The sequence below is a fragment of the Crocuta crocuta genome, unplaced genomic scaffold, assembly GCF_008692635.1.
Source record: "Crocuta crocuta isolate KB4526 unplaced genomic scaffold, BGI_CrCroc_1.0 scaffold35, whole genome shotgun sequence".
Taxonomy (NCBI): Eukaryota; Metazoa; Chordata; class Mammalia; order Carnivora; family Hyaenidae; genus Crocuta; species Crocuta crocuta.
Window position 1 is genome coordinate 972,617 of NW_027530625.1, and position 22,071 is coordinate 994,687.

General features: G+C 54.0%; 1 protein-coding gene and 1 long non-coding RNA gene across 9 annotated transcripts in view; one reads left to right on the forward strand and one right to left on the reverse strand.

Annotated features, from left to right (window-relative positions):
• Positions 1-22,071, reverse strand: part of DENND1A (DENN domain containing 1A) — a 917,228-nt gene that overhangs the window by 7,620 nt on the left and 887,537 nt on the right. For 3 of the 6 annotated variants that reach the window (XM_077768203.1, XM_077768200.1, XM_077768201.1), the window contains exons 19-20: positions 19,777-19,833; positions 13,008-13,096 (exon numbers count right to left, since the gene is read on the reverse strand). In XM_077768203.1, the coding sequence (XP_077624329.1) occupies positions 13,008-13,096; positions 19,777-19,833 (146 nt within the window). Of the gene's footprint in view, positions 1-6,045; positions 6,260-13,007; positions 13,097-19,776; positions 19,834-22,071 lie in introns of those variants that run through there. The other 3 variants (XM_077768204.1, XM_077768202.1, XM_077768205.1) reach the window with 2 other exon arrangements.
• Positions 838-15,038, forward strand: LOC144234871 (uncharacterized). 3 transcript variants are annotated; one of them, XR_013336101.1, is made up of 3 exons: positions 838-1,505; positions 3,176-3,356; positions 14,427-15,038. It is a non-coding gene; the product is annotated as an uncharacterized LOC144234871 (long non-coding RNA). The 3 variants fall into 3 exon arrangements; XR_013336100.1 differs by having other exon boundaries at positions 838-1,492; XR_013336103.1 differs by lacking the exons at positions 838-1,505; positions 3,176-3,356 and adding an exon at positions 13,375-13,434.

The window sequence follows — 22,071 nt, forward strand, 5'->3', positions numbered from 1 at the left end:
CCAGCAACAGGAATCTGCTGGAGTGAACTGTGGTACGTTTGGCTATTACCCACCCATCAACTCTAATTAGTTTCTAAGAAAGAAAAATCTAAACTCCAGGATGCAAAATCGTAACCACATTGCATTCTCTCGAAGCTACTTAGGGGAAAACGCACAGAAAAAAGACTGGAAAGGGATGTACCTAAATGTCAACAAAACCTAGCAGGATTAGGGGCGATTTCCTCCCTACCCCCACTGCCTCTTTTTATTTTTCTGTGTCTTCTATGCTTTCTTCATGTGCATATCTACTTCAGTAATCATGGAAAAATAAAAATAGAAAGTTAAAGAAGAAAGTGAGCCACGTGGAGGAGCACTGGCTAGAAGGCCCTTTTCTGATTAGCGGCTCTCTCTGGAGTCTCTCTCACATGCCTCTTCAGAGAGTCTTTTTCATCTGTGATGTGGAAATTAAATATTCATTGTTATAAAAAATACATCTCCCTTGTCAGCCACCTGTGAGCTCTACCTCTATAAACACAAACACTACGCAGCCCCGAGAAGGTCTGCGCGGCCGCTATGAATTATACACTGACCAGGGCCCGGGAGAGGTGTGGGCCTGGGAGAGGGGGGGCTGGGCTGGACAGGACCTGGGGTCACATGTGGGCCCCACGGCTGCTGCTTAGGCCTGCCCACCGGGCTGGGCAAGCTTGGAGACCGGTGGCAGGGGCAGAGGTGAAGTTCAGGAGTGGATGGAACCGGCAGCATAGTGGTGCCCAGGGCCGAGGGTGAGGGGGCAGTCTCCTCCCCAACACCCCCAGCCAGAGCTGGCTCCTTTCTCTGCTTTCGGGTACAATTCCTTCCAGGTTTCGCTTCATAAAAGGGCACCGTGTCCAAAACAGCAAACGGGAGCCACACCAGAAGGGCCGTGACGGACAGCAGCCATTCCTGATGGACCAGGAAAGCAGGCTGGGCTCTGATCTGCCATCACCGGTGCTGAGGAAGTTGTCACCAAGAATATCCTCTTTTAAAAGCAGCACCAGGGCTGGGCTCAGAGCTGCGGAGCTCCCGGCCACCCACGTGCCCAGCCCCCTCCCTCCTCCATCCCTGGAAGTCAGGCAGGCCAAGCGCTTTGTCCTCTTACTGAGGTGGAGATGGAGGCTCCCAGAGGGGAAGCCACTTCCCCAGGGTCACACACAGGGAGGTGGCGGGTCACTGGGCTCTTGCCCTTGCCCGGGCTGCCTGCCTGGGTGTTAGGGACTCATCCTTCCCAGGCCAGAGAGAGCACTGGCCTAGCTGGGGTGTTCTCTGGACTCTGGAGCAGGAAGATGTGATTCACAGAAATGAGGCCACCCAGCTCCTGCCACACCCACTGGGACATAAAACGAGGCACAGAAGGGTCACCCCACACAGCCGCTGGAATCCTGCTCTGAATCACAAACCCAACCTTGTCGCTTTCCTGCCAGACACCTGCAAATCTACGGCGCCGAAGAGCAATTTCGAGGCAGTTGGCTGTGTGGTGAGTAAACCCAGTAAGTGTTAAGAATAAGAACACCCAGGTATTCACGGCATGATTTGCACAACTGTTTAAATCTAGCACTGACGGTTCTCCTGAGCAGGTGAGTAGGGGTGGGGAGTGGACAGGCACCCTGGCTTCATCATGCTCCACTCTAAGGAGCTCGTGGAATGTGCCGGGTGGGCAGGGGTGAGGGCTGCAGGGAGGCAGTGCCCAGCTCAAGCTGCAGGCAGGGCAGACACTGTGCCGTACGCCTGACCCCGTCCACCCCTGCAGCCCCATCCTGCCCTCCCCTACACACCCCGCAGACCTCCCTCTCATCTTTACCTGTTCCGTCTGCTGCACTGACTACGGTCTTGAAGACTTGACTCAACTGGCGCTCTAGAAAGTCTTCCTGGCGTCCCCAGCTGGAGCTTTCTCCCTGGATGGAGCTAGCTTCCCCTTGGGCTGAGTGTTTTAGCACTTTATCCATACCGCTCAACCTCTTGCAATTCTGTTTCTAAGTCAAGCTCCTCAAGGGCAGGGGCCTGCCTCGTTCTTCTCTTTATCCCCACATAGGGCACAATGTTAGTGCAATGGAGGTTTGCAATGGAATGAATGGAAGGCAGTGTGCTGGGGAGATGAAGCAGCCCCTGTTCATCTCACCCACCTTTCTGGAGCCTCCGCACAGCGCCTGTCCCTTTCATCACTTGGGGCTACAGTATAAAAGTGTCCCCTGAGGTTCCCCGTCTATCCTCTGAGATGCTGAGACCCCAGAGTGGGACCACATTTGGGGGTGCGGGTGTTGGGTATACAGGAGCAGGGAGGAGTCTCGGAAAAACGTTTAAAATAATATCCACTGTGCCAGGGGCTTTACACAGATTATCTGCACCCCTCCCAACAGCCTCGCAGGGAGGTGTTTCACTGCACTGATTTTACAGAGGACGAGACTATCATTAGTCCATCCATCCATCCGTCCACACTTCCAGCTAGAGGCACTTCCCGAGTGCTAGGTGAGCATGGGGCATCACTGTGAAGGAGAGAGAGATGACCCCGTGACCTGGCCAGGGAGTCACAAGCAGGGATTCCAGGCCAGGGCCCTCACTGTCCTGTCAGCCGGGCTGCTGGCAGATGCATACAATGGGACACACACCTCTCCTTAGGCCAAACTGAATGAAGCTCCTTGGTGTCCCTCAAATCCATCCCGAGTACCCTTCCGACACCCTTCAATCCAAGTATGCTCTCCTCCTTGGCTTCGACCAGAAGGCAGTGATCACACCTTGGCACGCTAGCTGCATGCCAGGAAGGTCTGGAGTCACAGAGGAGCAAGAAGCCTTTGTGCTGGACTGGACCTTGGCTTCATGAAACCAGGCTGCTGTAGTTCACACCCCTGTCAAAGTCCAGGGCACCCACACACTGGTGTGGTCCGGGGTGAGAGGGGCAGGAGGGAGCCACTTTCCCTCTCCAGTTGGCTCTCCAGGCAAGGCAAGGCAAGGCAAGGCGGGCTGGGCCGTGGGTTCCACATGAGGCCCAGAGTGTTTCTGGAATATACTGTCTTGTCTCTCAAGAGTGATGAGGACCCTTGCCAGGTGGTTTGGTCAGATCAGAGTGTTTTCGGGCTTTGGGCCACATGGATGAGGGTGATGACACGAGCTAAATGGTGGCCATAAGTTTCCTTAATTCCTTTGTCACATCCTCACTTTGCAGAAAATGCCAAGGCTCAGAGAGGGGTATTCACTTGCCCAGTGTCACACAGCAGCCGTAGGTGGAGCCAGGAATCCGGATCTGCTTGACTCTGCACCACTTTGTGATCCTGCCTCTTCAGTTCTGCGGATCTGAGACAATGCAATAAGGGGTAGGCTGCTCCCCCTTCCACTTTTAATAAAAGGTGAGGTTTCAAAATACACTGATTTAAATTCAGCTGCTCATGTCCTCCTATGAAACACAGAGTCAGATATTTGTCAGAGATAAAGGATGAATCGTTGAAAATGTCCAGGTTTAAATTTTTTATTAGCTTAAGGCAGAATAGGGAAAAAAAAAAAAGTGTGCCTCTTCCCTCATTAACCCAATTCAGCTACTAGCCTGCAGTCTGCCACCCACCACTCGCCTGGATTTGATTATACACAAAGAGCTGTCTGTGAAAAGGCAGGTCGTGGTGAACTTGGCTACCCAGCGAGGGGCTGCCAGAGTCTTGGCGAGAAAGAAAGGCTCGCTGTCCATCACCATTCAGGCCCCATCATCTCCCACGGCTGCTCCCGCCTCTGCCCACCTCATCTCGGCTCGGAGTTCCCATGCAGATGACTTCCCGAACCCTTTCTAATGTTTGGTTTAACGTGTCGCCGGTTAGCGCGCGCGTGTGACAGTGGTGACAGGCGCGGCTGTTCCTTTTTAAATACCATGTCAGAGACACGGCGTCAGGAAGCAGGGACGTGCTCTGTGGCTCTCCGCCGTGCCGGGATCGCATGGGCTTATTTTTTAATGAGGAAGATCTGCATCTCGAGAGTTTTTTTCATGTGTCACATCGCGTGGACAAATCAGCAGCACGTCACGCTGGCCCAAAATGAAATGCTGACAAATGTAGATATTTCAAATTTAATTGACATTTAAATGTACTTGAGATAAGGAAGGGGAAAAAAAAATCAGCAAGGACTTGGTCTCCAGAGGTAACGAGGGGAGCTGGTGATCATTTTTTAAGGGATCATTTCACTCCGGCAACAAAGGATCTTTATTTTGTAAATGGCCGCTCTGGCATCCTTTGATTACGAGGCTCCTGTTGGGCTGATGAGTGGGGACAGGCCTCAGGACAAGGCCAGGTCCTGCCTGCCCAGTAGATGCCATTCTGTCCGGCTTTCCACACCCACCCCCCCATGTCCCAGCCAGACAGAGGACCTTGGGAAAGTCATTTTACCTCCCGGCACCTCAGTTTCTTATCTGCAAAATGGGGGCTCCACAGCCCTCCTGATGGCGTTGTCACAAAGTTGAATGACATTATTCATAAGGGGCTTGGCCTCATGCCCAGCACACAGTTACATATTCAATTACTGTCCATACGCCACGTTCACCTGTTAACAAACAGATTCTGGGCATTTTCATCTAGTGCAGGGTCTTCCCTAGGTGTTCAAGGATGAATAGAAGGTGTATCCTGCTTTCAAAGACCTTCCTGGTCGGAGTTAGTGGTCCCCGGGTGGGTGCTATCTATAGCACATCACAATTCCCACACCATCTCTCCAATACTGTAACACAACCCTGGACCAAACCCAGGCATATGAAGAGATTAAAACAATAGAGCAGAGCTCTGAAGCAAGTCAGAGGGGTCTCTGCAGACAGGGGTCTCTGTCTGCAGACAGATACAGAACCTGCTGGACACTGGATCTTTGCACTCAGTCCTACGGGACAATACTTTAAACAGAAGACTGAATCACTGCTGTAATGAGTCAAGATCACCAGCAGAGGGTGCTCTTCCCGTCAGGTCAGCTGGTCTGTGGGGAGGGGTAGCTGGGAGATGGAGTGTTTTCTCACCCCACTGGGCACATGCCCTGACAGAGGGCAGTGGTGGGGGCATGCCTGGCTCAGGGACTCCTGGTTGAGGCTTCCTTCAGGAGGTGGTGTGGGAGCTGGCCTTCCGATCCCGAGTGAGGAGGAGGCTGCAGGGGTCTCTGGGAGGAGTGGGCACAAGGTGCTTGAGGTCAGGGTGGGAGTTTCAAGAAAAGAGGCTGGCCATGTTGGTAGGGACCAGGTGGTGGAGGAGGGCCTTGAACCCGCTGGAGGACTGAGGTGACGTGCGAGGTTAGGGGGTGAAGTGAGGGCTGGGGAGGCAGCAGGGGGGCTTACTGGCCTGACCTCATCTCTCTCTCTCTCTCAGGTTGGCTGTTCCCTTTACCTTTCTGATCGTCATCATTCCATCTGTTTGACTGTCAATGTGCATGTTCATTCATTCATTCCTTGTGAAAAATCCCTAGGGTCAATTTCACACGCTCCACACCCATGCCCGAGGTGCCCCTCCCAGTCCTTCTCATAGGCAGAGAGGCCCAGACACAGGACATGGGCTTCACTTCACCTTCCCATTCTTCAGGCTCTTTGGTAGAGAGTAGATGGGCGTGGGGACACCATCTACACGTTTCCTACCCAGAAGAGTCACGACTGCCCCTCACCCGAGGACAGCCTCTGCCTGCTCTGTGCCTGAGTCTCCTGTGGGGGCCCTGGGAGCAGCGGCGAAGGGCAGGGTGCCTAGGGAGAAGACAGTGGGCGTGGCCGGGGGGGCCCTGTAGACCTAGGTGCACATCGTGGATCCAAGGCAGGCCATTCCACCTGCTAGAGCCTTGGCTCCTTCACTGGCTGAATGGGCGAACACACCTGCGCCGTGAAGGCTTTTAGGGAGTTGGGGGGGGGGGGCAGGTTAACCGTGACATGTAGAGGTGCTGGGCCTGAAACAGGCCCTGAGAAAGGGTGATGGATGAGGTGCCCGGACAAGGGAGGGGCTCAGGAGAGGTGGCCAAGCTTTCAGAGGAGGCTGAAAGCAGCAGGGCTTGTGGGTGGGGCGCCTGCTGGGGGGGGGGGCACTGAAGACTTGGGTTCTCAGCTGGAACCAACTCTCCCTGTCATGACAGCTCCTGGGAGGGCTCCTTCCCTCCGAGCAGCAGGCAGAAGTGGCTGGGGACAAGGGGGACCTGTGTTTTCCTGGGCTGCTGCATGTCCCCGGCGACTCCTCAGCAGCTCCTGCTTTTCCAGGCTGGGCTCAGGCTCCACGTCCGGCTTCTGGCATGTGGCTTTGTCTCCAGGGCCCAGAACCCGCTATGGGAGAGGGGGAAGGGGCCTGAGTGGGGTCCGGGGCCTCTCACATTGCTAATTGGGTCTGGGACCTTCTGCTCTGGTGTTTGGACTCCCGACTACTCAGGGAGTGGCCCTGGCAGGCTGCCAGGGGGTGAGTGCCCACACAGCTGTCCCTATCCCTGGGGCCCAGGGCCCAGCTGGCACCTTGGAGACTTGCTCCTGGGGCTGATGGCAGTTTCTGGATCTCCGGTGTGGGCGGGAGAGGTGCTGGTAGCTTCACAGTCACACCCCAATCACACTTGGCACACAGTAGGCACTCTTTCCACGTTTGTGGTTAACTGATACCCTTTCCCCATCTCCAGGGTGCTATGAGCTTCATCCCGCCTTCCATGATTCCCTTGTCCATTTATTCAGTAAACATCGCTGAGCAGAGGCCTAGGCTAGGCTCCGTCTGGGAGTTGAAGAGTTAAAGCTGAGGGTACATGGCCCTTGGCCTGGAGGAGCTCTCAGAGCCCCGTGGGTGATGCAAAGAGAATACAATGGACAGGTCAGTGCGGCGTCAGGGATGCCACGGGCCTTGTGGGCACGGGAAGGGGAGGTGCAGCTCGTGGGGAGGACAACAGGGTGAGCTTCAGACTGTTGACAAGTAGTCCCTGCAGGAGGGGAGACCGCTGTGCCCCGCCAACTCAGCATGCCAGGGTGGCTCCTGTGGGCGGCTCCCCAAATCGTGCTCCTTGGGAGGTGAACAGGCATTGTGTTTAAAAAAAAAAGAGAGAGCGGGGCGCCTGGGCGGCTCAGTTGGTTGAGCGTCTGACTCTTGGTTTTGGCTCAGGTCATGATCCCAGGGTCTTGGGTCCTGAGTGTGGAGCCTGCTTGGGGTTCTCTCCCTCTCTCCCCCTCTCTCTCTTTCCCTCTGGCCCTCTCCTTGGCTCACACTCTCTCTCAAAAAAAAAAAAAAAAAAAAAAAAAAAAAAAAGNCCCCTCCAAAAAAAAAAAAAAAAAAAAAAAAAAAAAAAGGCAGGGAGCAAAAAGTCCTGCCTAGGATCTCTGGCTGGCAGCTAGTGGGCAAGATGCTGACCCAGATCTGTCTCTGGCACCAGAGTCCTAGGCTACTGCCCTGGCAACAGTTCACCAATCACACCCCTGGGGCAGCTCTGGGCCTGGGTAGGAGAGAGCAGGCCTCTAACCTGCCGGGATCTGAGGCCAGCACCAGAGGGCTGTGCTGAGTGAGCCCAGGTCTTGGGGAAATGGCGGGGAGTGGCACATGACCTTTGGCCAGAGCATGTGTGCACTTGGCCCAAAGGGACACAACAGCAGTGTTCTGAGACCTTGGCTTTGGGCAGAGCTCTCACTAAATGCTTCTGGCAGCTTCTTCTGATCTTATTTTAATCTTCTGGGGCGTTGGGTGCTGGCGTCACACAGTGCAATTTGGAAGATCAGACTCTACAAATTCCTCAGCAACAGGGGCTGGCCGTTTGGTGCACAGACTATCTGCCCAGCCAGCACAACCTGCAGAATTTCTCCTTGGTCAGAGAGACTCCTGGGAGTGCCCGGGTGGCTCAGTCAGTTAAGTATCCGACTCTCAGTTTCGGCTCAGGTCATGATCTTGAGGTTCGTGAGCTCAAGCCCCGCATGGGGCTCTGTGTTAACGGCTCAGAGCCTGCTTGGGATTCTCTCTCTCTGCCCCTTCCCCACTCACGCACACTCTCTAAATAAATAAATAACCTTAAAAAAAAAAAAAAAGATTCCTAATGCAGCCACATGTTGCTCTGGCTCCAGACTCAGTTTTGCAGGCAGTCCAGAGTTTTGGTGGGAGTGCAAAGTGGTACAAGTCTTTTACCAAGTTACTTAGTAATTTAGAAATCTGCCTCTGGGACCGGGTAAGGGTTCAGGGCAGTGACAACCTCTCAGGGTCTCAGCTACTTCTATAAAATAGAGCTAATGATACCTTAACCCCCTCAGATTTCTCACGAGGATTAAATGAAATGGTGTATATAAAGTGCTTAGCCCGCAGTTCTTGACTAATGGTAGTTATTAATCATTCTATTCCTTATGATGATATCAGATGAGAAAAGCTTTAAGAACAAGGGCATTTTTTTCCTGGCATTTCACGTCAGCAAACACCAGAGCCATGGACAGATCCAACAGGAGGGGGCGTGGTGGGGTGGCCGACGCATGGACGCAAAATGCGATCTTGCCACAGTCGTGAACAGGGGTGCTAAGACCGTGGGGCAAGTTCACAGGATGGAATACCGCAAGGACGCTGCACCTTTCCAAGATATATACAGGAAAAAGACCGGAGGGTAACGTGTGGAAACGCTAGTAGGCAGGGAGGTTCAGAATGATCTGGTCTCTTCTGCCCAACTTCTGGATTGTAAGGTTATTGGGTTATTTTTACAGACAAACAAAATTTACAGACAATTACAAAATTACAGACAATTCAAAATTTGAAAAGAGCAGATGTTGTAAAGATCTGGCCAGCAAGGTGAGCAGGGCAATAGCTGGTGGGCCCTCGGTGCCTGAATTCTGACCATTCCTACTTAGTACATTGAACACTTCAAATAAGCAGCCTGCAGCCAGTCAGGTCTCCCGTGGGGGAGGGGCTTGGCTCGCCCACTGGAGGGGAGACAAAGGTGTGCGGACAAAAGAGTTCAGGCTCTGCACTTGGGTCAGCACTGGGTGTGTCTCTGACCTATATTGACTGCAAGCCTCTTGAACATTAACACTCAGAAGACAGCCCTACCCTTCTGGGTTGTGAAGACCAAGCAAGGTGTAGGCTGTATGCGACTCTGACCTCTACCCTGTCCTGGCCACTGCCTGGCCCCCACCACGGGGAACAAATGATGAGTGGCCTGGCAAAGAGAGGTCAGTCCTCTGTCTGCATGGCGAGCATGATCCTGAGGGGTGGGTGGTACCGAGCCCAGCGCTGCCTTTGAGGTTTTGCCGCCGGCTCCTTCTAAGCATCACTTTGGAAGGGAAATTCTCCTATCCCTGGCAGGCCAAAGGGAAAATAAGGGAGGGCCTGACAGCCATGCATACTGCAGCTGAAATAACCTTTAACGGGTGGGAGATGGGAACTTCCTCGTGCCCACTTCAGCCCCCGCTGTCCTCGTTACTCAGAGTAACTCAGAGTCATACTTAGGTTCGTAACAAAAAAGCTCGGATGGTATCGAAGAAGGGGTGAGGCCTGTGTTATCAAACAGCTGATTGCACTATTTTCTGGCCCAGAGACCTTCGGCCAGTTCTACTAGAAAATCTCTCTCTGAGCCTCAGTTTCTCTGTGAGAGGTGAGAGCCACTGCCTGCCTTTCACAGTCTTAAGGGATGGTTCAGTAAAGGTCGCAGGCAGAAGCACTCGGGCACCAGGGGACGCTGCTTCTTTGCCTGAAGGACGACCGAACAGCTCTAGATCCCAACATCAAGGAGCCAGACGGGAAGGGTAGCATGTGGGGCAAGTCATCTTAGGACACAGAACCGCAGAAGTGACAAGGGGGCCCCCGTGGGCGGCAGAGCATAACGGAGAGAATGAAATCAAGTAGCATGCGGAGTCATGGCCCCGCCACCTGCTAACCAGATGACCCACTGGCTCACTGGTCAAATGCGTTTTTTGAGCCCAAGTTCCCATTCGGTGGAAGAAGAAACAAATACCCGCCAAAGAGGGCCTAGAACAGAAGAGGCACTTGACTGTACTTGCTGCTCACTGGCCTCCGACCCACAGCCCACGCTGCCTGACCCCTCCTAGCCCCGGCTCGCACCCTGGGGAATCCTCAGGGCATTCCACCAGCCCGCTCTGAATAATAATGGAAGTAGCTAGTACTTCTGGAGAAGAAATAGTCACTGAATATTAATTAGCTGGTATTAACTGAAAAACAGGTAAGGTTTTCCCCAGAAATCTTTCCGAAGCGTTCTTCCAACTGCCATCAGATGGTTGTAAGGGGCCGGGACACCCACCTTTGATCCGGAAAGAACATCTGACATAGGAGAAAATTTCATTTTGGGAAAATGCAAGTCCAAGAAGAATCGGCATGGGGATTCTCTTTAAAGGGCTCCTCTTTGAAAAATCCCAAAGAGCTCACACCTGGTAGGTTTTTGAAGCTATGTGCTGAATGAACGGATGCATGAATGGACAGATGGACATCATCTGGAAAGGAAGACCTGGACTCCAATGCTGGGCCGGCCAGGGAGCTGGCAGAGATGTTACTGGGCCTTGATGCATTCCAGACGCTGAGCCGCTGCGGGAGGCTGTGGAGACTGTCTTATTGTGCATCAGCTCCATCTTGCCGTCCACAAAGTTAATTATTTAATGTGCTATTTGGAAGCGAGAGTTGGGGGCAGAAGTCAGGAGGACAGAACCTCTCCCTCCACTTCAAAGATCTCCTATCTCCCGCCACCGGCCAAACCCTCTAAGTTGCCGATGCACTTTGATATTCCCAGCGGAGACAAAGATGCGCGAGTCCAGAAAATCCAGGCCAGATTAAAGGGCTAGGCGGCGAGCCCACGCACCCCGCACGGAACGCCCTGTGACAAAGGCCTGTTAGGACCTGGCTCCTGCCTGCCGGCTCGTCTTCTGTGTCTCCCAACACAATGTGACAGATTGGTGGGGCTGGTTTCTCCCCCCCAGAACAATATTTTATGAGGAGTCTGTTTTATTAAAATATTTTCCGCTGGATGCTTCCTGTGTTTCAAGAACTTGGTCTTGCCAGCTGGAGCTGATGACAGTTGAGAAAAACACGTCCAAGTGCTGTTGTGACATGGCATTTGGAAGTGGAGGAGCACGNGCGGGAAAATACTCCGGTTACACCAGAAATGTCACTGGCATTATGGGAGAACAGTACCCTGGGAAAATGTGAACAGAAACTCTTGGAATAATATCCGCGAATGGACTTCATCATCACCTGGACCTACTGTCACGTATGGCCGCAGAGAACCTGCCATTTGTGTCCTATTTGTGAACTGGCTCCCGTGTTCCCACTGGTTCAGCTCAACCCAAATGGTTCCCGAACAGAAACCGAAGATAAGGCATGTTGCACAAAGGAATCAAAAGTGATCCGGGCTCAGCTCTGCTAACAACTGGATGATAGGACAGGCGGACACACTGGGCCTTTGCATGTACTAAAGAGGCCTCCCCCGTCCCTGGGCTGGGAGAGCAATGGCCTAAATGGACGAAATTAGGGAGTCCAACCTCGTGCCGGTGACCTGGTCACAAAATGGGGAACAGTTTTCAGTAAAGCATGGGGTGTTGCTGGTTCTGGGGTGTTCCCAGGCCACGCAAGGTGACTCTAGGCTTGCATCTCAGTATCTACAGGCCCTGCCCCCGCATCCCAGCACAGAGTCTAAAAGGTTTAGCCCCGTTTTAATGACACAGTTTTAAAGAAAAGTAATTTCATCCCTCCCTAAGGAGGAATCTTCAGGGTCTGAGGAACTGGGGAGCCATGCAGCACTCTCCCCACACGGGGGCAGTCACAATCCATGCCAGTCGGGGCCAGACTGTTCCTTAACATGCCCACAGTCCTATTGTGCAGAGGACAAGTTGTCCCTACAACCAACTTCGGGAGTCCTCTCTTCCACATTTCACACGAACAAGCATATCTCAAGATGTGCATGCTTCAATGTGTGCACGGGCATGCGCGCGCGCGTGCGCGCGCACACACACACACACACACACACACACACACGCTGTCTCCCATTGCTTCATTGCTTTCTGGGCAAGGCTCACAGGCCGAGGGCGGCTGGCTCTCTCCAGGAAGGCCAGACTGCAAACCGCAGAATCCTGGAAGAGCTCAGGCGTGCCGCAACCTGGGTTAGGCCACAGCTGGATGTTTCAGAATTTCTTCCTCCGTTTGGCTCCTGCTCTGGCTAAGGCCTGCCATTTCCCTTAGCTTGTTTCCTGATAACTTTTCTGAAAGTAGAGTGGACAAGAGGCACATTCCTCGCCTTGCCCAAGGGACTTCAGGGTCCCGGGAAAACGGTTTTGGTTCCCCTAACAAACCCCAGGACAAGATGCTTTCATGTACTTTCTCAAAGCATCACAGGAAGCTGGTGTGTAGCTGCTGAGCTGTCTGGCTCTGGGCCCCGGGGACAAAGGGAAACACTTCAGACGGTTCTGGAATTGGGGCCGTGCGCAGCTTTAAGCCTCACGTCATCTGGGCAGCCCAATCTCCAGGTGTTGCTTGCCCACCTGTCATTCCCCTCGTCCACCCAGCACCTGTCCTGCACGGGCTCTGAGCTAGGCCCTCTGCCGCAGCGCTCTGGGCCCGAGGGGAAGTGGGAAAGCCAGGCCCTAATAAAATAAACGCGATGGCACAGGTGAGCAAAGGTGCTCACGGCTGAGGAGCGGTGGTGAGTACCGCCCTGGGTGTGAGTCCAGGCTCTAGAGACCTCGAGCAGCCCAGGCCTAGGAGGGAGGTGGCCCTGGTTAAATAGGTCACCTCCTTGACTAGGTTCCTAGCTCTCCCCTACTGACCCTATACCTTTAAGAAAAGGCCTGGAACCTTCTTCTGAGCCTGTTTGAGTACACTTTGGGTGTCACCACTCAAAACCCAGCCCGGATGCCTGGTGGGAGGCCTCTGGGGCCTCTCGCTGGTGTGAGAACTGCTCGCAAAAGCCGACGAGGAAGATCAAGCCCAGCTCCCCAACTGACCTCTTTGTTGAAACGCCTGTTCAGGGCTCCAGGAACCCTTTCAAAGGCCAAGGCTGCAGCGTGGATGCTGCAAAGGCCCGGCCTGCTGGGCTCTGGCAGACAGAGGGGACGGGAGCTGTGGGGTACTCACTGCTCAGGGCTGGAGACAGAGGTCCTCCGGCCTTCCACTGTGATGTTGCTCTTTGGTCTCTTCGCCACATGTGGACGGGGAGGGCGCACCTGCAGCGGGCACAGGGGAAAGTCCCCGAGGAGTGAGTGGGAAAAGCCACACAGGGACATTCCGCACATCTAGATACACAGCCCCAAAATAAACGTGGAGGCATTTGCATAGCACAGGCTACCAAGCCTCTGCTCATCATGAGAACGGGTGCTGAGCGTGCAGCAGACACCCGGACGAGAAGCCGGTGGCCTATTTAAGCGGGAAAGGCTCTTCTGAAGAGCTTGGTTTCCTCACCCACAAGGAGGGGACGGCTCCACCTCCTCCTAGCGGGGCTGCCGTGGGAGTTCGACCAGACACTGTCCACACAGCACCCAGAACACGGAGGCCCTCATTTACGGTAAGTCCCCCCTCGCCTTCTTCTAGAACGCTGAAACTGGTTTGGTACAATGAAAAGGTTTCACTCGGACTTTACTTCTAGGGTACATGTGCTTATTTCCTTCTTTTTTGCAAGTGAATTCCAGGATGCTTATTTTCCTGAGGAGGCGGGGGGCGGATAACACAAATGATAGCATCACAGAGCGCCAGTGAAAATCGTTTTTCTGATCCCCAGGCTGTGTCTGTGCAGTTCTCCTGAGCAGGGCTCGGCCCGGATGTCACACATCCCAGGGAGGAGGGGGAGGGGGCTCCTACATTCACAGGGACCTAGCTTGAGGGTCGGTGGTGGGGGTGTGTGACGGGGAAGCAAACGGCTTCCTAATGGCCTGCAGCAACGAAATGTAGCCCTCAGAAAAAGACACCTCTTCTACCACCAGAGCCTGTGATGGGAGTTAGGCTAAGACTTTCTAGGTGTCCTTAGAAGGACCTTCATCTGGCCCAGTCAGCATTACACGGCTTTAATTTTGGCCCCATCATCTCTGAGCATTTCCAGTGCCAGAGAGGGACTGGAGAGAGCTACACCAAGAAAGTCTTATCTGTGATTTTTGTGGCCAATAAAAACGCCCGGACATCCCCGTCCAGGGGGCTGGCTCTCTCTCTGCAGATGAAGGGCCAAAGTAGATAAAATGCCATAATTGCTGAGGTCTTCAGACAAGGAAGGAGAGCACCCACACGCTCCGTTTACTGGCTCCCCTCTTCCCTGAGCCCCGTGCTCCCCACCCCCAGCAATCTGGAGGCAACACAGCACAATGGCTGAGGAAACAGATTACAGAAGTTGGCTGCATGAAAGACAAGTCTTTACAGAGTTTCCTCAAGCCCTCAGGTCCCTGCATGTCTGCTCTAACCGGAGTTTTTCCTGTGGGGTGGCCAGTCTGATCTCAGCCTTGTTTGGCAAATCAGAGATGCGGTAACAGCCAAGTGCATTCCACCAAACTTGCGGTCTCTCCCCACCAGGTTACTCTGAATGAGGATCCAGTGAGAGGGTCGCGGGGAAGCGCCAGTAAGGAGTCAGGCTTCCCTGTGACCTTATCAGTAACAAAAAAGAGGAGGAGGGCAGGGCACCTCTGAAGGAGAAGATGCCATCCAGGACGGACCTGACCCTTGCCTCGCGTCCTGCTCCACGCGTAGCGTCACAGTGGTCACTCAGCAAGACCTTTAGGAACAAATGAGTGTTGCTGCTTGGCATCTAAGAAGTGCCTAATAACGTTGCCATCACTACTACCGCAGTCATCAGAACCGTGCCCACTGAGAAGCAGACACCCGGTCACCCCTGCTAAATGAACGGATGGCTACGCCCCCCACCCATTCAAGCTCTGAACTGGTTTCCGTGCCCAGAGCCAGACTCCTCTCCCTCCTGCTGCTGCTCCCCGGGCTCACGGGGCTGGAATGCTCCCCCAGACTTTTCAGCACAAAGGCGCATGTGCAGCGTGGGGTGACGGAACAGTTCTGCCCTGGCCCGGAGGTCCAGGGGTGGGGGTTTCGGGAAAGGTCAGATATTAACGCCTGTCAGCCCGTCCTCGCACACGGCTGCTCCTTGCTACAATAAAGGCCGGTCTGGAATGTGAACTTGTGGCTGAAATGGGGGGATTAAGTTTGTGGCAACTTCAACTGAACTTGCAACGTGGTGAAACATGGGGAAAAAGAACAACAGAGCTAATTAGACGAGCTGAGCTGTCAGAGTGCCGCCGAATGGCTCAGCGCCAACAAACAAAAGGAATGGGTTGGCAATCAGCAGGATCGATGGAGAAGACTGCTTCATTAGGGATGATAAAACAGACAGAGCCGGGCGAGGGGGTGGGGGAGGGGAGCAGGGAGGCGGTGAGGCGGGGGAGGGAGAGGAAGGCACAACAGACCCAGAGACAGTCAGTCACCTGCACAGCTACAGACACACCCAGAGTCACACGCACCTGACTGGTATGGACAAAGCCAGACACAAATTACACGCACAGACAACCAACAGAGGCCTCCAGGCACCGGCGCTCGGCCTCACAAATACACACTCGCAGAGGCACGCACAAGAGTTGAAGGTGCATGCACGGATCACACACTTGCGTGCACACACACGGCCACAGACGTTCAGCAGGAGCTGCAACCAGGCGCACAGACATGCACGTGTACACACACACACACACACACACACACACACACACAATGGTTTAATGAAGCCCAAATCACAAGACGATGCTGACGACTGGCCCGTCATATTTCAGCGATCACATCCGTCTTTGGGGGGTGCTTGGCAGGGCTGGGGGCTGGGAGTGGGGGAAGAAAACACACGCTCACACCGCAGCCACTGGCCCCGCCAGTGCTGGGATCCCGGCAGCGCCAGGGGAGAAAATGCTAAACAGGGATTTTGAGCTCTGTTCAAGGGGGACTTGTGGGGAAAGTTGGGAAACCAGCCAATTCCCCACTGGATTTAAAACCTGAGAAATCTAAGTCGGCAGGGTTAAATGTGTATTGAATACAAAAGCACCGAGTACATTTGATTTTAATGGTGAGCAAGAAATAATAAATACAGAGCTTATAAAGCGCTTCACATGCGGCCGAGCACAGCCTGCCTCTCCCTTGCACGCCCCAGCCCACTCCCCTTCGTCCACCAGACACTGGCAAGGCTTTCTTCTGCTCTTTCCTTTCTCTTCCTTTTAAAAAAGAAAATCTAAATCCTCTGGTAACATCTGAACTCTAGCCACAGGTGCCTGGCTACAAAGCTTCTTCCAGAAAGGCTGAATGGCTAGCCCCCATGTCCCTGCCACTCCGGGCCAATGGCCGCACCACTGCCCAGACATTCGTGGTTCAGTACCCGGTAAAGCCTGGCCGGGGGCCAGAGGCTCCTGACAGGAGAGCGGTCAAACCATTCTTTTTAAGGCCCTTGAGGGACCCCGTGTCTCCCAGGATCAACCCTAGTGTACAGTGGTGTGTCCTGGAAAGGCTTACATGAGTGCACTCAGTGAGCAGACTCCGGGGCATGGGGCGCTGCCGGGCCCAGAAAGCACAAACCTTCCAGGACCCCCAATTTAGTCCCATAGCGACCCTGCCTGGCAGAAGGTGCTCGCGGCGGCAGGAGATGCCCACTTCATGCCAGGCCCTGTGCTAGTGTGACCTCACTACCCTCCCCAGGCAGGGGGTTGCTAAACCTATTTTACAGATGACGAAACTAAGGCTCAGAGAAATTAAATGTCTTGCCTCAAGTTATACAGCCAGGAATTGCCAACCTGTGATTCAGTTCAGGACAGGGCTCTCTGGCTTCCAAGCTCAGGAGAAATGGTTCTGCCCAGCACCTTGCCCCGGAGTGCACCGAATCCAGGGTGGGTGGAGCCCAGGCTACTGGTCTACTTGCCTCCTGCACAGGCAGGTGCTACTCGAGTTTTCCTTGGGGCAGCGTTTGCCTTCCTAAGTCCTCAGTTGCCGGTGGGTGTGGCGCCCACCCCCCCCCACCCAGCTCCGTGCGAGCCCCCACGCTAGTGAGACCGCACGGAACCCACAGGAGCTGTCTCCAATACCTGAGTTTTCCCAACAGGAGTGACTCTGTCACGGATCATGCTTTGCAAGGGTCCCTGCCTGCCTTGGATCCTAGGTCTCTACAGGGAATTCCGAGAGCAGCCGTCTGGACGTCTGGCTGGGGGAGAGGTTGCTTGGGGAGGCGTGCAGAGAGGCAGGCCTGGGCTCCAAAGCCAGCTTGGCCTCTTAGCATCTCTGTGGTCTTGGCTGCCAGCTGGGGCAATGGCTCTGCCTCCTCCAGGCTGTGGGGGGGGAGGGGGGACAAATGCAACCATAATCACACGAGGGCCCAGCACAGTCCTAGGCACAGAAAAGGCGCTCAGTCCATAAATGTTCATTCTCTTCACCTCTGTATCTTTGCCAAGCACCAACACTGCCTTAGAGATTCCACAGAAAGCCCAGCTCGCTGTTGCTAATTATTACTTTTTCCCCATCAAAGGCTCTGCCCCAGTATTTCACACTAAGATGGACTCCATGGAAATGCTAATGGAGGGTCCCTGGAGAGTTCAGAATGCTAGAAAGACCATGGGTTCTAGAGTCTGGTGACCCCTCTCTGCATTTGAGGGACTTGGGTTAAGTTACTAAGCATCAGTTTTCTCACCTCTAAAATGGGTGGATATGATGCCTACTTCATAGAGTTACTGTGAGGCCCAGCTAGGATGACTTGCTGACCTATAAAAAATCCTAGGCAAATGGTACTAAGAAACTGAGGTTGTTCCTTAGAAGTTCCAAGGTTTAGGGGCGCCCGTGTGGCTCAGCCAGTTAAGTGTCTGATTTTACCTCAGGGCATGATCTCCCGGTTTGAGACCCGCCTTGGGCTCTGTGCTGACAGCTCAGAACCTGGAGCCTGCTTCAGATTCTGTGTCTCCCTCTCTCTTTCTGCCCCTCCCCTGCTCACACTCTGTGTCTCTCTTTCTCTTTCTCAAAACTAAACAACAAACACTTAAAAAATGGGAAGTTCTAAGGTTTAAAAACCTGTTAAGAGTAAGAACCACTGCTATGTGCCAGGCACTGTGCAGAAGGGTAGTCTATGTGTACGCTCTCAGAGCCTCTGTGGAATGAGGGCATGTTAGAGAGACAGGAGGGATGTTAAAGGGAGAGAGAGGTGGGGCCCCTGGGTGGCTCAGTGGTTGAGCTTCCAACTCTTGGTTTTGGTTCAAGTCAATGGTCTCATAGTTCATGGGATCGAGGCCCCCACTGGGCTCTGCGCTGACAGTGTGGAGCCTGCTTGGGATTCTCTGTCTCCCTCTCCCCCTCTCTGCCCCCTTCCCTGCTCTTTCTCTCTCAAAATAAACTTAAAAAAAAAAAAAAAAGGCAGTGAGAAAGGGGTGGCTCAGAGCTTCAGTACTTTCCCACAAGTCACACGGCCTGGGGACCCATGCCTAGCCTTGCCTACTCCCTACAACCACCATGCTAATTGATGCCTGAGGCTCTCACTAAGTCACACGAGGTTGAACCCAGAAGGGGCTTCCTGTCCCCCAAAGCAGTTTCCTTTTGCTGTTTGTGCCTTCCTTCTAACGACAGTGAGCAGAAACTCTCCAGCCAGCGCGTCCAGAGCCGTGCTGATTAGGTTTGGGCTAAGCATGGTTTGACTGGGTACAGGAGGGGGCCTCCACACAGGCTAGAACTGCAGACTCATGACTGCTGTGGGTGACGGTATCTAAGTCCCCTCCAACCTCCACCCCTGCCCTCTAACTCCCACACACAGGAGGGAAGGGAAGGAAGACAGGGCCACAGAATTTGCCAAGTTCCACACAGAGAACAGCCGATGCTGGGCGTGCGCACCAAGGACTGAAAACAGACATGCGAGGGCCTGGCCACCTGCACCCCTCGGCCGCCACACGTCACAGGATGGGTTTGGCCGTGTGCGCTGGAAAGGGGGGTCAGGGGTTGGGATATGGGGGGCACTCTGGTCGCAGCTGGGTGGGAGTCTGACCTTGTGCTGGGCTGCAGGAGCAGTGGCTGTCTGAACAAGATACAGAAACTCTTCTCTTGGTAAACAGCCCCCACCAAATGGCCCTGGCAAGTTTCCCACTTTGAAGGAGCCCGTAAAAGTGGTGACGCCTCGACACAGAAGCCCAAGTCTGAGCTTCTGAGGAAAACGGGGCCCCACACCCAATACTTTTCCAAGGCATCTGTCCTTAAAGACCTTGGATGGGGCAGGGGCGGGGGGGGCACCTGCGAGGCTCAGTCGGTTAAGCATCCAACTTTGGCTTAGGTCATGATTTCATGGTGCATGAGTTCGAGCCCCGCACTGGGGTCCACACTGGCAGTGCATAGCCTGCTTGGGATTCTTGCTCTCTTCTCTCTCTGCCCCTCTCCTGCTTATATTCCCTTCCCAACCCCAAAATAAACTTAAAAAAAAAAAAAAAAGACTTCGCAGAGGTTTCTCTGCTNGTCACCAAACCGGCTCTGGGGGAAAAGGAGACAAGCCCAGAAAATGCAAGTTCGGGTTCATGCCACACAGAGAGGGAAGCTGAAAAACCCAATGCCCGGTTCTGTTTTGCAAGGCAGCTGAGTTCAAAACCCCGAGGTTTAGTGAGGCGGGTGGACGGCGCAGGCAGTGTTAGGCGGCAGGCGGGGCCGCAGGCTACTCACGGGCCTCGAGCGCTGTATCTTGNCGGGGGCAAAGGAGACAAGCCCAGAAAATGCAAGTTCGGGTTCATGCCACGCAGAGAGGGAAGCTGAAAAACCCAATGCCCGGTTCTGTTTTGCAAGGCAGCTGAGTTCAAAACCCCGAGGTTTAGTGAGGCGGGTGGACGGCGCAGGCAGTGTTAGGCGGCAGGCGGGGCCGCAGGCTACTCACGGGCCTCGAGCGCTGTATCTTGGGAGGCGGCGGGCGAGCGGGACGGCGTCTTTGTGGCTGTATTAAAGCGAAACTTAAAACATCAGTACATGTGGAGACGGCTGGATACATTTCCACACTCGGCACACGCCAGGACACATCCGGTCGCCCAAGCCAGACCCCGAGGCGTGTCCTCGATGCCTCTCACTCCCTTGTCAACTGGTGGCCAGGCCCTGCACAGGCCTTTCCGGGGCCTGGATCACCATAATCATCTCCTCCAGCCATTCTCCCCACGGGCCGTGGGGATCTTCTAAAACGTAACACAACTTTGTGGCACCCCAGCCTTGAGACCTCTGCTATCCTTCCTGCCTCTTCGGGGGACCGGTCAACGAGGCCGGGGGCTGGCACACCAAGTCCTCCAAGACCTGGGCTCTGCTGTGCCCCACACAGACCCCTTCCAATCTTCATCCTTGCTCACCTGGGCAGACCCTCAAATGGCCCTGGGCTCTCGTGCCTGGTTTCCTGCCTGCCCCTTAGGGTCGAATGACCCACCCCATCCTGATCTGCCTGGTAAATGTCTGCTTGTCATTCAAGATAGTGGGTCACATGCTGCCTTCAATGCCCCCACTGCCTGGTGCTCCCTGCTGTGTGCGACTTACACCCAGTCTCCCTCCCAGCCCCCGGCCCCTGCACTATCTTTCAAATGTTCATTTCCTTGAGGGATTCATCCTTGTTCTCTGGGGGGAGGAGAGGAAATATCTGCAAAATAAATGTTTGATGAACAAATAAAATTGAACAAAATGCTTGGCTGGGTTCTAACCAAGAGAGCACAGGTTTGCTGGCTGTATCCTCTGACCTTTTATTTTGAAAGTCAAACTTCGTCCTTTCAATGGTCTGCCTGCATAGATGCCCCGAACAGGTGTGGGAGGTGGGCAGGCAGAGGAAGGAAAGGAAGTCTTCACACTAGACCAAGACTACGGACCCTCCGCAAACCCTGGGAAGCTTCTGGTTGGCTCCTCCCCATTCAGTTCCCCATGTGGTTCACAAAGTACTTTACTATCCGACAGAGTCTACACCTGCACTGCCCACTGTGGCAGCCGATGGCCGTGTGCGGCATGTGCTGCAAGCATAAAATACACACTGGCTTTCAGGTACTCGGTTAGAAGCAAATATGTAAAGCATCTCAATCATTTTTATATGGATTCTATGTTGAAATGAAAATATTTTGGCTATTTGGCTAAATATCTTTAAAATTAATTTCATGTTCCTTTTTACCCTTTAGATGCAGTTACTGAAACGTTTTTAGAATTGTACGTGTGACTTGCACAGGAGGTTCCCGTGATGTCTCTCTGCGACAGGGCTTTGGAGCTTCACTTGGTGGCAGTGATTCTTCAGATATTGGACCTGCCTTGAAACTCACTCTCTGTACCCCACTCCTGGAGAGGAGGGGCTCCATCTCGGGTGTCCCTGGGTCCCTGATGCCCGGCACAGGGTGTGTCAGAGTAGCCTAGGGGGTCAGCTGGCAGAGGCACTCGGTAGAGAATTGGGCCCCCTCACAGCATGGCCAGGGCACGTCTGGACAGAGATACACCATGGCTTTCCAGACCCTGCGCCGTTTCGCCGGCATCGTGGGCCAAACCGTGCTCACAGACCTGTCCTCAGCTGAGGCCCACCTGCGGGTTGGAAATGACCTTGGTAGCCCACTGCACCCTATTTCTTCTCCGTCATGTTACAGGAAAAGTGTGGGGCCAAAGGGAATGGGGCTCCTCACTCATACTGCTCATCAAAGGAAACTAAAAGGACAGGGAGAGGGGAGCCTCCTGCACTGTGCAGGCTGCTGCCTCGTCCCTACCCGGCCTCTCATTGTCACGCCCCCCCACCCCCCACTTGTTTTTGGCCACTCTACTTCTGGGTGACCAGTTCTCTGGCTCATAGCCCTCGCGGCTCATTGCCTCTGACCGAGCCATTGCCACCCTGATGGCGGGGGTGCAGAACCCTCAGGAGGCGGCCTTGGGGTCAGACAGTCTTGAACTGAACCCCAACCCCCTCCACCTCCACCATTTGGATTTCCACAGACCCGTGATTTAACTACTTGTGCCTCACTTTCCTCATCTGTAAATGCAGGTAGTGGCATTACCCACCCGAGGGGGCTGTTAGGAAGATTCAGTGAGACGATGTTCTCCAAGACCTTCCCACAATGCCACCAGCCGACTTTAGCAACCATCACCGTAAGCAGGTCTCTCCCCCTGCAGCCTCTCCCCTCCCCATCCATCTCCACACTTGCTCCAGAGTGGAAAGAAAAAAAAAAAAAAAAAA